Source organism: Amblyraja radiata, chromosome 1 (assembly GCF_010909765.2).
Source record: "Amblyraja radiata isolate CabotCenter1 chromosome 1, sAmbRad1.1.pri, whole genome shotgun sequence".
Lineage (NCBI taxonomy): Eukaryota > Metazoa > Chordata > Chondrichthyes > Rajiformes > Rajidae > Amblyraja > Amblyraja radiata.
The window spans coordinates 120,308,641-120,322,946 of NC_045956.1; the positions used below are offsets into that span (position 1 = coordinate 120,308,641).

At 38.8% G+C, this 14,306-nt stretch overlaps 1 protein-coding gene across 1 annotated transcript in view; it reads left to right on the plus strand.

Moving 5' to 3' along the window:
• LOC116981699 (trifunctional nucleotide phosphoesterase protein YfkN-like) overlaps window positions 1–14,306 on the plus strand; it is a 32,694-nt gene that overhangs the window by 3,206 nt on the left and 15,182 nt on the right. Inside the window, exons 2-5 of the mRNA XM_033034789.1 lie at window positions 2,008–2,159; window positions 2,524–3,107; window positions 7,277–7,424; window positions 12,197–12,362. Of these exons, the coding sequence (XP_032890680.1) occupies window positions 2,008–2,159; window positions 2,524–3,107; window positions 7,277–7,424; window positions 12,197–12,362 (1,050 nt within the window). The remainder of the gene's footprint in view (window positions 1–2,007; window positions 2,160–2,523; window positions 3,108–7,276; window positions 7,425–12,196; window positions 12,363–14,306) is intronic.

The following is a 14,306-nucleotide window of genomic DNA, read 5'->3' on the forward strand; positions in this document are numbered from 1 at the left end:
CATAAGAAGGATAGTGTTTGGCGGCTACCGAAGAACAGACCAGGGAGTTGTGAATTGAATAGTGCTTGCACAATGTTGCAAGGGGAGGGAAGATGAAGAATCCTGGTGGAAATTGAAAGGGCTCATCCATTGAACACAACGGGTGGTGAGGTGGGAGGTGAGGACCAAGGGTGTGTCTCACAAATCTGATAGTCTTTGAAGAGGTTACCGAGTGGTTGGATGAGGGCTGGGCACGTTGTCCATATGGACTTTAGCAAGGCCTTTGACAAGATCGCTCATGAATGATTGCATGGAATCCAAAGTGGACTAGCCAATTTGGATTAGTCCAAAATGGACTAGACACAAAATGCTGGAGCAACTCGGCAGGAGTATCAGCATTTCTGAAAAGGTAACGTTCACAACAAGATCTAGATCAGTTGGGAAAGTGGGCTAAGAAATGGCAAATGGAAATGGAATATTACTCTGACAAGTGTGAGGCTTTGCACTTGGGATGTCAAACCAGGGCAGGACATACACAGTAAATGGTTGAGCCCTGGAGATTATTGCAGAACAGAGAAATCTCAGAGTACGAGTGCATGGTTCCCTAAAAGTGGTGAGCCAGGTAGATAGTGTGGTGAAGAAGGCGTTCAGCACATTTGCCTCCATTGGGAAGGGTATTGTATACACAAATTTTTGACATCATGACACAGTAATGCAAGTTCTTGGTGAGATACATCTAAGAGTAGTGTGCAGTTCCTGGTCGCCCAGCTATAGGAAGTATGTTATTAAGTTGGAAAAGGTCCAAACAAGATTCATCATGATGTTGCCCGGACTTGCATGATTGAGTTAGAGGAATAGGTTGGATAGGCTGGGATTTTTTTCTTTTGAGCGTAGGAGGTTGAGAGGTGAACTTATTGAGGTGTACAAGATCACAAGAGAAAAAGATAAAGCAAATGTTCGTAGTCTTTTGCCCAAGGGAGAATTCAAAAACTTGAGGGTGTAGACTTAAGGTGAGAGGTGAGAGATTTAAGTGGGTTCTTAGGGGAAGCTTTTTCACTCAGGGGTAGTCTGCTTCTGAATGAGCTGCCAAGGGAAACGGTAGAAGCAGATGCAATTACGACCTTTAAGGGACATTTGGACAGATATGTGGATAAGAAAGATTTAGAGGGCTATGGTACAAATGCAGGCGAATGGGGCTAACCCAAATTGCCATCTTGTCAGCATGGAAAAGATGGGTCGAAGGGCAGGTTTCCCTGCTAGACAGCAGTATGGCTCTATGACAGGGTGTGAGAGCAGAAGTTCAGGAAATAGATGAGATGTAGTCAAATGTTTGGTTAATAATGATAGCAGAAAGTCACAGTTCAAGACGAAGAAAGGCATCTCAGGTACTTTTCCATGGAAAGTCTTACTATCTGAGTGAATATGACAAAGATTAACAAAACGGGAGAATTGGATGGAGTCTTTGCAGGAGGCAGCTTGAGGGATGTAGAGCTGTGGGATTTTGTATAGGAAGGAACTGCAGATGCTGGTTTACACCGAAGATATACACAAAATGCTGGAGTAACTCAGTGGGACAGGCAGACATCTCTGCAGAGGAATGGGACTTTGTCGGCTTGTAGTGTACACTTGCCGCTAACCTGTCCTGAATGGAGGCAGAAATATCCAGAAAGGGAAGGGAAGAGTCAGAAGAATCTGATATATGGTTTTTTTTTCATTTTCCCTCTTCAATCCCATTGCCGAACTGAGCCCTTTTACAGTTTATCCCAGCAACCCTGACCTCATCTTAACAGCGATATTCCCTCATCCTCTCTGTAACTGTAACCAACTTGTTTTCCCAGGACTGACAAAGGATATTTGACCTAAACCATTAACTCTGTTTCATAGACACTGCATGACCTGCTGAGTGCTTACAGGATTTTTTGTGTATGTTTCACAGTACCAGCATTTGCAGTTTTTTTTATTTTCACAAGTGTATTTGTTTGGTTTTCTTGATTTATTTTATTTCACCAACTCATCAATTTTTTACAGGTTTGCCACAGCATTAAAACAATTTAAAGCACTAAATCCCCTGATCCTTTTTAGTGGTGACTGTTTAAATCCTTCCCTTCTAAGTACAACTACAAAAGGACGACACATGATACCAATTCTCAATGCTTTTGGAGTACAGTGTGCAGTATTTGGTGAGTAATTTTGTATTATGAGTTGATATCTGTTACCTCGATTTTCATATTTCATTCAAATATTATGTTTTCTTCTGATTGAAATTACTTTCAGTAAAATAGATAAATCTAATGTATATAATGGCTAGCCATTACTTTTATCTGCTATAGTTAAAGGTTTCTGTAATTACCATATCAGATTTTATGCAAAAACATACTGCAGAAAGAAACTGCTGCAGATTTCAACATCTGCAGTCTTGTGTATCATCGTTTCAGAATTTATGTGGTTTTCTCCATTTTTATTGCTGAAATTATTTTGCATTTCACTATGGCTGCATTCAGAAATGGATCAGTACATTTTGTTTACAGGATTTTTTGCTTACAGGAAATCATGAATTTGACTTTGGTGTTGACCTGTTGGAAGAAATAATATCAGAGATGACCTTCCCTTGGTTGCTCAGCAATGTATATGACTTATTTACTTCTGAACCACTAGGACATGGTATAGAAAGCAAGATATTAGAATGGAATGGTGTAAAAATTGGTTTGATGGGATTGGTGGAGGAAGAATGGATTGATACTTTACCAACTATCGATAAGACAAATGTGAACTTTATTGATTATGTCGTTGTTGCTAACCAACTTTCTCAAGATCTTCAAACCAAAGGTGCACAACTTCTGATTGCCTTGACACACATGAAATGGAGTAATGATATTAGACTTGCAAGAAATGCTGACGGATTAAACCTAATTCTAGGAGGTCATGATCATGACTATGGCACTAAAGTGATTAATGGAACTCTAATCATCAAAAGTGGATCAGACTTCAGAAGCCTAACCAAAATTGACATTACAAGAACTCTTGAGAATGATTACAAGTACAGCACACAAAAGGTAGACATTGTAAAAGATTTGGAGGAAGATACTTTTGTGAGCAACATTGTCCATGAATTTACATATAATTTGGAGGTATGTTGACCACAGACTAATGATTTTAACAATGTATTTTTATTCTATCAGTTTGTCTGAACAGTGAGTTTGATGGAACATACTTCTCTGTTTAATCATATGTATAACTTAATGTTGTTTGTTGACATTGAATGAACAGATAATTAGTAATGCAAAATATTCTTGTTCAAAGCACATACATTCTAAAGATATTTACCATGAAAAGTCTTATTGTGGTTAAAGAGTATTTATTCCACATCGTCTCCATGAGGTGATCAATTTTGGATTTGCATTAGGTGATTTCCTACTGTGCAACATTTTAGCTGCTATTTTAATAAAGTGTGAGTTTTTTTTTTACATTCTGTGATTTCAAACTTGTAAATATTAATTAATTTGGAAGGGACGTGAAAGCTAGTTCTTGCCAACATATTTCCTGGTTTCAAGTTGGTTAAGAGTGGTTCAAAGCTTTTGAGAATAATTCAGTTTTGGGGGTGTCCCTTTATGCAGATCCATGAATGGCACAACAGCTGATAACAAAAATGGGGTGCAGAGATAAATGATACAAGAGGATGTGTAGAATGGATTGCAAGTGTTGAAATATAAGGGCTTCATATTAATTGTTTGATTAGATTGGAGAAAGCTCAGAAATGGCATCTATATTACTAAAAGTAAGATCTTGACCACTTCCTGTTTTTCTGTTTCATAATTTTTGAAAAAGCGCTGTCACTTACGTCTGTGATTTTTTGCCATCTTACTCAGAGTCCCCCTCCGCTGCGCAGGACAAGAGGATTTTTCCCATCAATGAAAAAGAAAAGTTATTAATGTTTAAAAAATGTTGACATTCTCTCTGCTTCCCTTGCTGGTCGGAGTGGGGAGGGATATAAAACCCGGAAGTGTTGTGCCGCTCTCAGTCTCAGTCTCACCGCACTCAGATGGAGGAAGCGAGAGGGTCACGTCTCTGAGCTGTGAATAACACTGAACACATGTCTACTCAACTGTGAGTGCCCTTAATGTGGTTTGAAAATGAAAATGTGGTTGCTTTGAAATGATGCACTGCAAATGGTTGTTGGTGGTGGTAACTGCTTTGAAATGCTGCACTGCAAATGGCTGTTGGTGGGGGTAACTGCTATGAAATGCTGCACTACAAATGGTTGTTGGTGGTGGTAACTGCTTTGAAATGCTGCACTACAAATGGTTGTTGGTGGTGGTAACTGCTTTGAAATGCTGCACTGCAAATGGTTGTTGGTGGTGGTAACTGCTTTGAAATGCTGCACTGCAAATGGTTGTTGGTGGTGATAACTGCTTTGAAATGCTGCACTGCAAATGGTTGTTGGTGGTTACTGCTTCGAAATTCTGCACTGCAAATGGTTGTTGGTGGTGGTAACTGCTTCGAAATGCTGCACTGCAAATGGTTGTTGGTGGTGGTAACTGCTTTGAAATGCTGCACTGCAAATGGTTGTTGGTGGTGGTAACTGCTTTGAAATGCTGCACTGCAAATAGTTGTTGGTGGTAACTTGACAACTTCCTGTTTGCACTGTATATTGATTTTAGATAAAACGCTACCACTTACGGCTGTGATTTTTGGCCATCTTACTCAGTCCCCCTCCACTCATCAGGTGCAGAGGATTCTTCCCATCAATGAAAAATAAAAGTGTTATTAGCGTTTAAAAAAATGTTGAAAATCTCTCTCCTGTCACTCACGCCATGAAGGCCACGCCACTTCTGGTGGGATGGCGGAGGGATTAAAAACCGGAAGTGTGGATATGGCTCGGTCTCTGCAAGATGGGGGAGGGAGAGGTCACGACTCTGTCTGAGCTGTGAATCAACTGAACACACTGAATGTCTACTGAATTGTGAGTGTGGTGTTTATGTGGTGTTGTGTGTGGTTTTATGGTGGTTTCAACCTGCTTGAAATGGTATGAAACTGCATTTGAATGTGGTGGCTTTGCACCCTGCATGAAATGGTATGAAACTGCACTTGAATTTGGTGGCCTTGCACCCTGCTTGAAATGGTATGAAACTGCACTTCAACTTGGTTGTCTTGCACCCTGCTTGAAGTGGTATGAAACTGCACTTGAATTTGGTGGCCTTGCATCCTGCTTGAAATGGCATTAAACAGCACTAGCATTTGGTGGCTTTTCACCCTGCTTGAAGTGGCATGAAACTGCACTTGAGTTTGGTGGCCCTGCACCCTGCTTGAAGTGGTAGGAAACCGCACTTGTGTTTGGTGGCTCTGCACCCTGCTTGAAGTGATATGAAACTGAACTTGAATTCGGTGGCCTTGCACCCTGCTGGAAATGGTCGGAAACTGCACTTGAATTCGGTGGCCTTGCACCCTGCTTGAAGTGGCAGGAAACTGCACCTGAATTTGGAGGCCTTGCACCCGGCTTGAAGTGGTAAGAAACTGCACTTGAATTTGGTGGCCTTGCACCCTGCTTGAAATGGTAGGAAACTGCATTTGAATTTGGTGGCCTTGCACCCTGCTTGAAATGGTAGGAAACTGCATTTGAATTTGGTGGCCTCGCACCCTGCTTGAAATGGAATGTGAGTCAACTGCTCGCCCACCAGCCGTGAGTGAGCTGCCAGCACATCAGGCTTGAGTGACTGAGCTGTCACCCCAAGAATCCATTTGGCCCACAATGTCCATACTAGCCCTCTAGAAACCAGTCCCTTCAGCCCACAATACCCATACTAGCGCTCCAGAAAGCCCCCCCCCCCTCCCCCCACTCACACTGGCCACCGATATTGGAATTGGTGGAGAGGTGGAATATTGCATTGGGGGACCAGCCCTCCCATGTGAACATGGGACCCAACGGGTCCCACTTAGTCTAGTATACTTATATATTCATAGTTAATCATATTGTCCACAGTTTATATATATATATATATATATTTGTAATATATGTATTTAAGATTTCCTATGGTGCGGTTTTCCTAACTATAGATCTTGTTCTTTGTTATTGGTGTTTTTGGTGAATGACTGCAATTGTATTCACAAGATTAGGTATTAGCTTCAGTATCTTCTTTGTTTGTGTTGCTCAGGATACATTTTTGCTTTAAGTCTACACATCCAGAAACGGAAATACCCTTCCCCTTTCCACTCCTGAATGCACAAACCCTTGCTTTGACAGCGTTTGCCAAAAGCTGGTTGATATCTGTCTTCATATCTCTGAGCTACTGGGGGGTAATATCTCTGACCTCTGATGTGATTTGGCTGGCATCAGATATCTAAAAACATAACAGGTTAACTTGAATCTTTTGTTGGGTCAATTGACCTATTTGTTTGCAGAATTACAGTGTTCATAAAACCTTTTATTATCAATTGAAGATGTATATTTGCTACCATTGCAGTTTAAGTTTATCTGACAAATAGCATCATTTGGAATCACTGCACTAGTGTTAGTTCAACTGAGTGGAGTTCAACTGAGTCTGTGGATTTCTCTGCCTCAGAGGGCGGTGGAAGCAGGTTCTCTGGATGCTTTCAAGACAGAACTCTTAAAAATAGCGGAATCGGGATATGGGGAGAAGGCAGGAACGGGGTACTGATTGGGGATGATCAGCCATGATCACATTGAATGGTGGTGCTGGCTCGAAGGGCCGAATGGCCTTCTCCTGCCCCTATTGGTTATTGTCTATTGAAAGTACATTAAAGCATCTAACATTTTTTTAATGACATGTTGCTAGCTGTGGATATTTTTTTGGTTGTAGAAGCCTTATAGACCAGTGGACACGAGAATGCTACACTGAAGTAGAATGATTCAATATCTAATTGATAGGGTTGTCTTTGAGTAGAAAATTCCTCGAAAGGGATCATGAAATTAAAAATGACACATAAAATAAATTAAAGTTTATATTGTTTACACCATAAGTTGCAGTTCAGTATTTAGACCCCTCCCACCCCCAAAGGACTTGGTACATCTTCCACTATGCTGCATATTGTTACTTAGCTGGAGGAGTATTTTGCAGCTCTTGATTTCTGATTCATTTTTTGACCACACAGCTTGATCAGAGGACCTTAAAAACATGTAATGCAATTAGTTTGGTTAATATTCAGTACTTAAAATTAGTGTATATATAATCATAATGAACTGAGATCTGGTTTGAAGCGGGTACCAGTTGATAATTTACTAGAGTATTCACCATAAATAAAAAATTAAAAAAGTTACAGACTTTCATTTTTATCTATACAGCACCTGATGGAAGAAGTGCTTTGTCAGATAGAGGTAGAACTGGATGGCCGTTTCACCACAGTAAGAAAATCAGAAAGCAGTCTAGGGAACCTTGTTACCAATGCCATGCTTGAAGCCACGCATGCTGATGTGGCTTTGCTTAATTCAGGTATATTTTCTTCTATAAATCCTTGTTTTCAGTAACTTAGTAGGAATTATCTGACCATTTCTAATAAGGATAGCTGGATAGACTCGGCTTGTACTCGCTAGAATTTAGAAGATTGAGGGGGGATCTTATAGAAACGTACAAAATTCTTAGGGGGTTGGACAGGCTTGATGCAGGAAGATTGTTCCCGATGTTGGGGAAGTCCAGGACAAGGGGTCACAGTTTAAGGATAAAGGGGAAATCCTTTAGGACTGAGATGAGAAAAACATTTTTCAAGCAGAGCGTGTCAGGTTTTTGAGGAGATGTGAATCACAGACTAACAAGACACACACAAATAAATACATTCATATCCAAGATCAGTGTTTATATTATTATAGATAGATGGTCACTACCTCATAAGGGTTACTTTACCTTAAGCTCCCTAATCAACACATTAAGTATATTGTGCTTTGAAAGATTGGTAATCACCACATCTGTGCCAATCTAGAATGCTTGTAATTTGCCTACTAGAAAAATAGGTCTACACTTATCTCACTTATCGATCTACATTCAGCCTTGACAATAACACTCATATCAGGATGCTATTCATTGACTACTGATAGCTTTCAACACCATAACACTAAATAAACTCATCCCTAAACTTCTGGACCTTGGACCTGGGGCCTCTTTCTGTAACTGACTTCTGACTTACTAATGGGCAGACCTCTGTCAGTTGCAATTGTTTATAATCTTTCCTCCACCCTGACTCTCAATACACCATGACTGTGTGGCCAAGCAAGGCACTAAAACTTGTACTTTAAGTTCATGGGTGATAACACTTGTTGGTCGGATCAATAACAACGATGAGACAAAATACAGGAAATAGACAGAGAAACTATCAAGGCAACATCAGCAAGATAAAAGTATTCGTTTTTTCCCTAAAGAGGCTGAGTAGAGAGGTTTGTGTGGTAAACATATCCTGTCCTCACCAATGGTGCTACCATAGAGATAGATGGTCAACAACTACAAGTTTCTTGGTATCCATATCATGAGCAATGTAATCTGGCTCTTTCACATTGATGCAATGTTCAGGAAAGCGCATCCATGTACCTACTTTCGTAGACATCCTAGAAAATTCAGCATGTCCACAAGGATTCTTTTGACCTATAGAATATTTGATGGGATCCATTTCAGTCTGGCATGGCAACTACTCTTCTCTTGCAATGGCATAGCAGTAGAGCTACTGTCTTACAGCGCCTGAGACCCGGGTTCGGTCTTGACTATGGGTGCTTGCCTGTACAGAGTTTGTATGTTCTCCCCATGTCTGGATGTCTAGACTAGACTAAATTAGGTAGAACAGCGTCTTCCCATTGGCTATCAGACTCACGAAGCAATCACATTTTTTCAGAGGTGCTGACACATACTGACAAATGTACTCTTAATTTGACCTTATTCATTTATTCGATTATTACACTTTATTATACAACTTCATTTTGCACTACCATCCTTCACCATTCGACTGTTTTCACATTTGTTGTGTTTATTGTGTACTTATTGTATTTATTGTTTACTCTGAGAGCTTCATGTGAACTAGGAATTTCATTGCACCCTGGTGTATATGGCAGTAAACTAATCTGAATCTGAATCTGATGCAGTATTTCTACTTTCTTCTGGGTAGCAATGGTAGGAATCCTAAACTGCAGATAAGGGGAAAGTCTTTTAGGACCGAGATGAGAAAATCATTTTTTACACAGAGAGTGGTGAATCTGTGGAATTCTCTGCCACAGAAGGTAGTTGAGGCCAGTTCATTGGATATATTTAAGAGGGAGTTAGATGTGGCCCTTGTGGCTAAAGGGATCAGGGGGTATGGAGAGAAGGCAGGTACAGGATACTGAGTTGGATGATCAGCTATGATCATATTGAATGGCGGTGCAGGCTCGAAGGGCCGAATGGTCTAAGGACTTTAGGTTGGACTCAAACATTGAGATAAGTTCTGATCCTTGCTACCTGACCACTCCACAGAATATAGAGCAGTTTGAACTTTGATGAAGTGGATGACTAAGGATTTCCATGTTTTGAAATTTAAGAGAAACAAAAACACACTTTAATAATTTTCCAAGGATTAGGAGAAAAAATGGTTATAAAGAACCTTTATACTGCTATAAAATAAAAATAAACAGCCACATTTTGCTTATCATTAGGTATCTTGAATTAATGATCTCAGCTATTCAGCCGCCAACCTTCATAGATCATAACAATCCCTGGCAAAAAGGAACTTGTGCAGTCATGTTTTATTTAGTCATTGTAAGAAACAGCAACGAAATCAGTCTCAGCAGTGTTTGAACAAGTCAGGATGAAAGAATATTTGTAATTTACTCTGAAATTAAATGAAGGTGGTAATATAATGTAAGGCTTCCCTCAATAGCACAGTGAGTAAATGCAATATGATGTAATATCGATCAGTAGAAAATGGCAGGCTGTTTCCTGCTCTGAAATAGACAAGTAATTAGGTGTTGTTTTTGGCCTTGGTATATTATATTCCATTCCTAATTACAATCTAGTGACTTCTACTGAAAGCTTAATTACTGTATTTAAATAAGTGCAACATTATTTTCAAGTTATTCTGCCTGCGAGGTTACATATCAAGCTTGTTTGGGAACACTTCGGAAGAATTGGCACTTTATGGAAGTTTACAAGCGTCTTTGGAAACACATACTTAAATGTCAATGTCTTCATGGGTGGAAAGGAAAAGGGAAACAATCTTGAAAATAAATCTTAAAAGTAAGATATTCATAGTCTGTTAATGGCAGAATACAAATCAGATTTGGTATATCCGTTCAACTTAGTGTTTATACAGCAGGGGGCTTTGTGATCTCTGCTGTTTAGTGGAATGGGAGTCGTAATCTTATTAATTGTACAGATCTGTTGCAAAATTAGAATAATAATGGTTCTTATATATTAGCATATATGCCACCCCACGTTTGTTACCATATATTCAGCCTGGCATTTTCAGTTTTTGCTCTGTGGTTTGTAGGAATTATCACCATGTTGATATGATTGCAAATTCAAATTTTATCTTTATTGGATGCAGATTTTTTTTCACAAGGCAAATCTGTGTTGACACTGAATTGATCTGTGGATCATTGATTCAGACAGATAGAATCAATTCCAATCATGGCAGCTGTGGAATTTAAATTAAAAAGATTCAATCATTCTGGAATACTAGATTTTTGGAAAGACTCACTTGGGTCCTGTAATGTCTATCGGGACTTTAAAAGTCTGGGATCCTTACTGATTCTGTATGACTGCAGGTATATCAAAGTGGATGACTTGTAATTCCCTCCTTGCTTCAGGAGCTGTTACAGATATAACCTACAAGGTTGGGTTTATTAGAGATGTCTATGTCACATGATTTAATCATCGAAGAATTACATGAAAATATCCATCCCAAAAAAGAACGACTAAGCTTAATGCCACCATCCAGCAGGTCTAAGCTTAATGCCACCATCCAGCAGGTCTGCAGTTCTGCAGATCATAGCTTTTAAGTACACATCAGGTACTTAAAAAAATGTAAGTATTTCAAACTCTACTATCATTTCAGGCAGTTGCTTCACTTAGTTACATTTTTTTCCCTTAAAACCCTCACTAATCCTTTTACCAATGACTTTAAATAAATCACCCGAGTCATCTGCTAAATGAAATAGGTCTTCCCTGTTTATGTGGGTATTTCATAATCCTATGCAGCTCATTTAAACTTCAATAATTAGCCTCTGCTACTCCAAAGAAAACAACCATAGCCTTTCCAATCTTTCCTCATTTCTAACATTCTCTAGTTCTTGGCAACACCTTCTTAAATCTCCTCTATACCATCTCTAGTGTAACCAGGTTGCCCGCTAATGTGACCAGAACTTCATATGCATTATCCAACTGATTTTCTACACTAATCTAGCAATACCTACCTCATTCTTCTATTCTTTGCTCGGCTAATAATGGAAAACACGCCAAATGCCTTTTGAGCTACTCTATTCACCTGTTCTGCAACTTTTAGAGGTTCTTTTGACCTCTCAGTAATAAAACAAATGACCAACTTCACTCCCTGATTATTATAGAATTATACAGTACGGAAATCTACCCTTCGGCCCAACTCATCCATGCTGACCACGGTGCTCCATCTAAGCTAGTCGCATTTGCCTGTTTTTGGCCCATGTCCCTCCAAACCTTTCCGATCCATATATCTGTCCAAATGTCTTTTAATTGTTATTAACGTAAGTGTCACATCTATTTCCGCTGGCAGTTCGTTCAAAATACCCACCACACTCTAGATGAAAAAGTTGGCCCTCAGCTTCCTATTAAATCTTTCACCTCTCACCTTATGCTCTCTAGTTCCTGATTCCTGCATCCTGGGAAAAAGGCTCTGTGCATTCACACTATCTATTTCTATCATGATTTCATACACTTCTGGAAGATCACTTTTCAGCTTCCTTCCTCCAAGGTATAAAGTCCTAGTCTGCTCAATCTGTCTCCATAGTCCAGGCCCTGAAGTTGTAGCAACATCCTCATAAATCTTCTCAGCATCCTTTCCAACTTAATGATATCTTTCTATAGCAGGGTATCCAAAGTTGAACACTATTCTCCAAGTGCAGTCTCACCAATGTTTTATACATCAAATAGTACATCCCAACAAATCATGGTAATAGATATCTAACAAGAAATAAAGTCATTAAAGTAATACCTTGGACTCCGTTTGAGAATTTGGACCAAATCTACAAAAGTAATCAATATTTTTGAATTCCTAGGGACTTTGCGCTCAGATCGCTTACATCCACCAGGTAACTTCACCATGCACGATCTATTGTTGGTTTTGCCTATCGTGGATCCACTCTTGGTTGTCCAGGTGACAGCAGAACAACTATTGGAAGCTTTAGAAAATGGTGTCAGCATGTATCCAGAACTTGATGGAAGGTAACTATTTCTGGAACCTTTTTACCTTGGGGTACAGTGCATTCAGAAAGTATTCAGACCCCTTCACTTTTTCCATATTTTGTTATGTAATAGCCTTATTCTAAAATAGATTAAATTCGTTTTTTTAATCATCAATCTACACACAATACCCCATAATAAAAAAGCAAAAACAGGTGTTTAAAATTTTTAAAATAAATGTTAAAAAGAAATAACTGAAATATCACATTTACATAAGTATTCAGACCCTTTACTCAGTACTTTGTTTAGGCATCTTTGGCAGCAATTACAGCCTCAAGTCTTTTGTATGATGCCACAAGCTTAGCACATCTGTATTTGGTTAATTGGGTGTCAGGGGTTAAGGGGAGAAGGCATGAGAATGGGGTTAAGAGGGAGATATAGATCAGCCATGATTGAATGGCGGATAGACTTGATGGGCCAAATGGGCCAATTCATCACTTATGAACTTTTAAATGCTCTAATACCTGCCGCTATCACTTCCTCTGGCTGCTTATCCCACATACCTACTACCCTTTGTATGGGAAAATTGCCAATCAGGTCCCTGGTTAAATATTTCCTCTCTCATCTTAAATCTGTGCCCTTTAGTTGTAGATTCCTCTATCCTGGGACAAAGACTGAGCATTTACCTTAGCTCTGGCCCTAATGATTTCATAAACCTTTACAAGATCACCATACAGCCTTCTGTGCCCCAGGGAAAAGACCCATTCTATCCAGTGTCTATAAGGGAGTATATAATATGGAGAAAACAGATCTAAATATATATATAATTTTTACATAGCTCTTTCAATCTTAATAACTAGTCTGCATTATTTGCATTTTATAGTTTTATTAACGTACTTTTAATGATTTCTGAATCTTGCAAATTGTCAGATTGCTAAGTTAACTGGAGATACAACAGCTACCTCTTAATTCGATTCACACTTTATGTAGTAAGAATAGCATGTTTTATTTTTCATGTGAAAATTAAATCAGGTTATCATGCAGGAATATTGCTTATTTAGTGCTAGGCAAAACCCCCCCACAAAAAACAACAACTTAGTCACTGAGATGAAAGATTTAAGCTTCTACCTAAATTCTACCTACTTTGAAATGTGTCTTTCTACATCAGTCTACATCGGTGTAGGTGTTCCCATTCTAGCAAAGAAGTTGTTTGTTTTCATCATTTTTTTGCTTTCCTACGTTCGATTGTATGTTATTGCTTTACAATTAGTTTCCTGTCAATGTGTGTACGTCTTGTTACTACTGTAATTGTCATATTTTGTTTATTTATTTTTATTCAAGTATTTGTCATGCTCTCTCTTATTGTTCCTTTTGCTAGTTTTGTTTTTGGTAAAGACAAAGATTATATTTGATCAGTTTCACTACCTGTTATCTGCACGATTGTCCTCCCCCCAGGACTGTAGTTGGGACTTACATATTCTCTTGCTGATGGCTTATAAACCTGTGAGACGTGCTGTGATAATTCCTTTATATTAAAAGCATACTCTTAACCATCATAGTTAACATTTTGTGGTTTAAATATTAAACATTAAACATTTTACAGTAATTTGTAACCTAAACCCCTGATCCCTGGGTCCATTTGTACATTCCTTCTTGTGAAAATCATTTTTCACATATACATCATTCTTTGAATTTGCTAATATCTTGCATGTCACAGAATGGCTTAGAACTAATTGTAAATTGTTTAGTATTACCTACAAATTGTGATGAAATGTTTCTCATGTCACAGAATGGCTTAGAATTAATTGTAAATTATAGTTTAGTATTACCTACAAATTGTGATGAAATATTTCTCATTCCCAAGGCATGTAACTGATGAAAAACAATTAATTTCACGGTTAACATTTCACATTAGAAGATCTTTATCAGAAATATGAACGATATGAAAAAAATATTGTTTTAAATTGCAGGGAAGGTGGCAAGGCA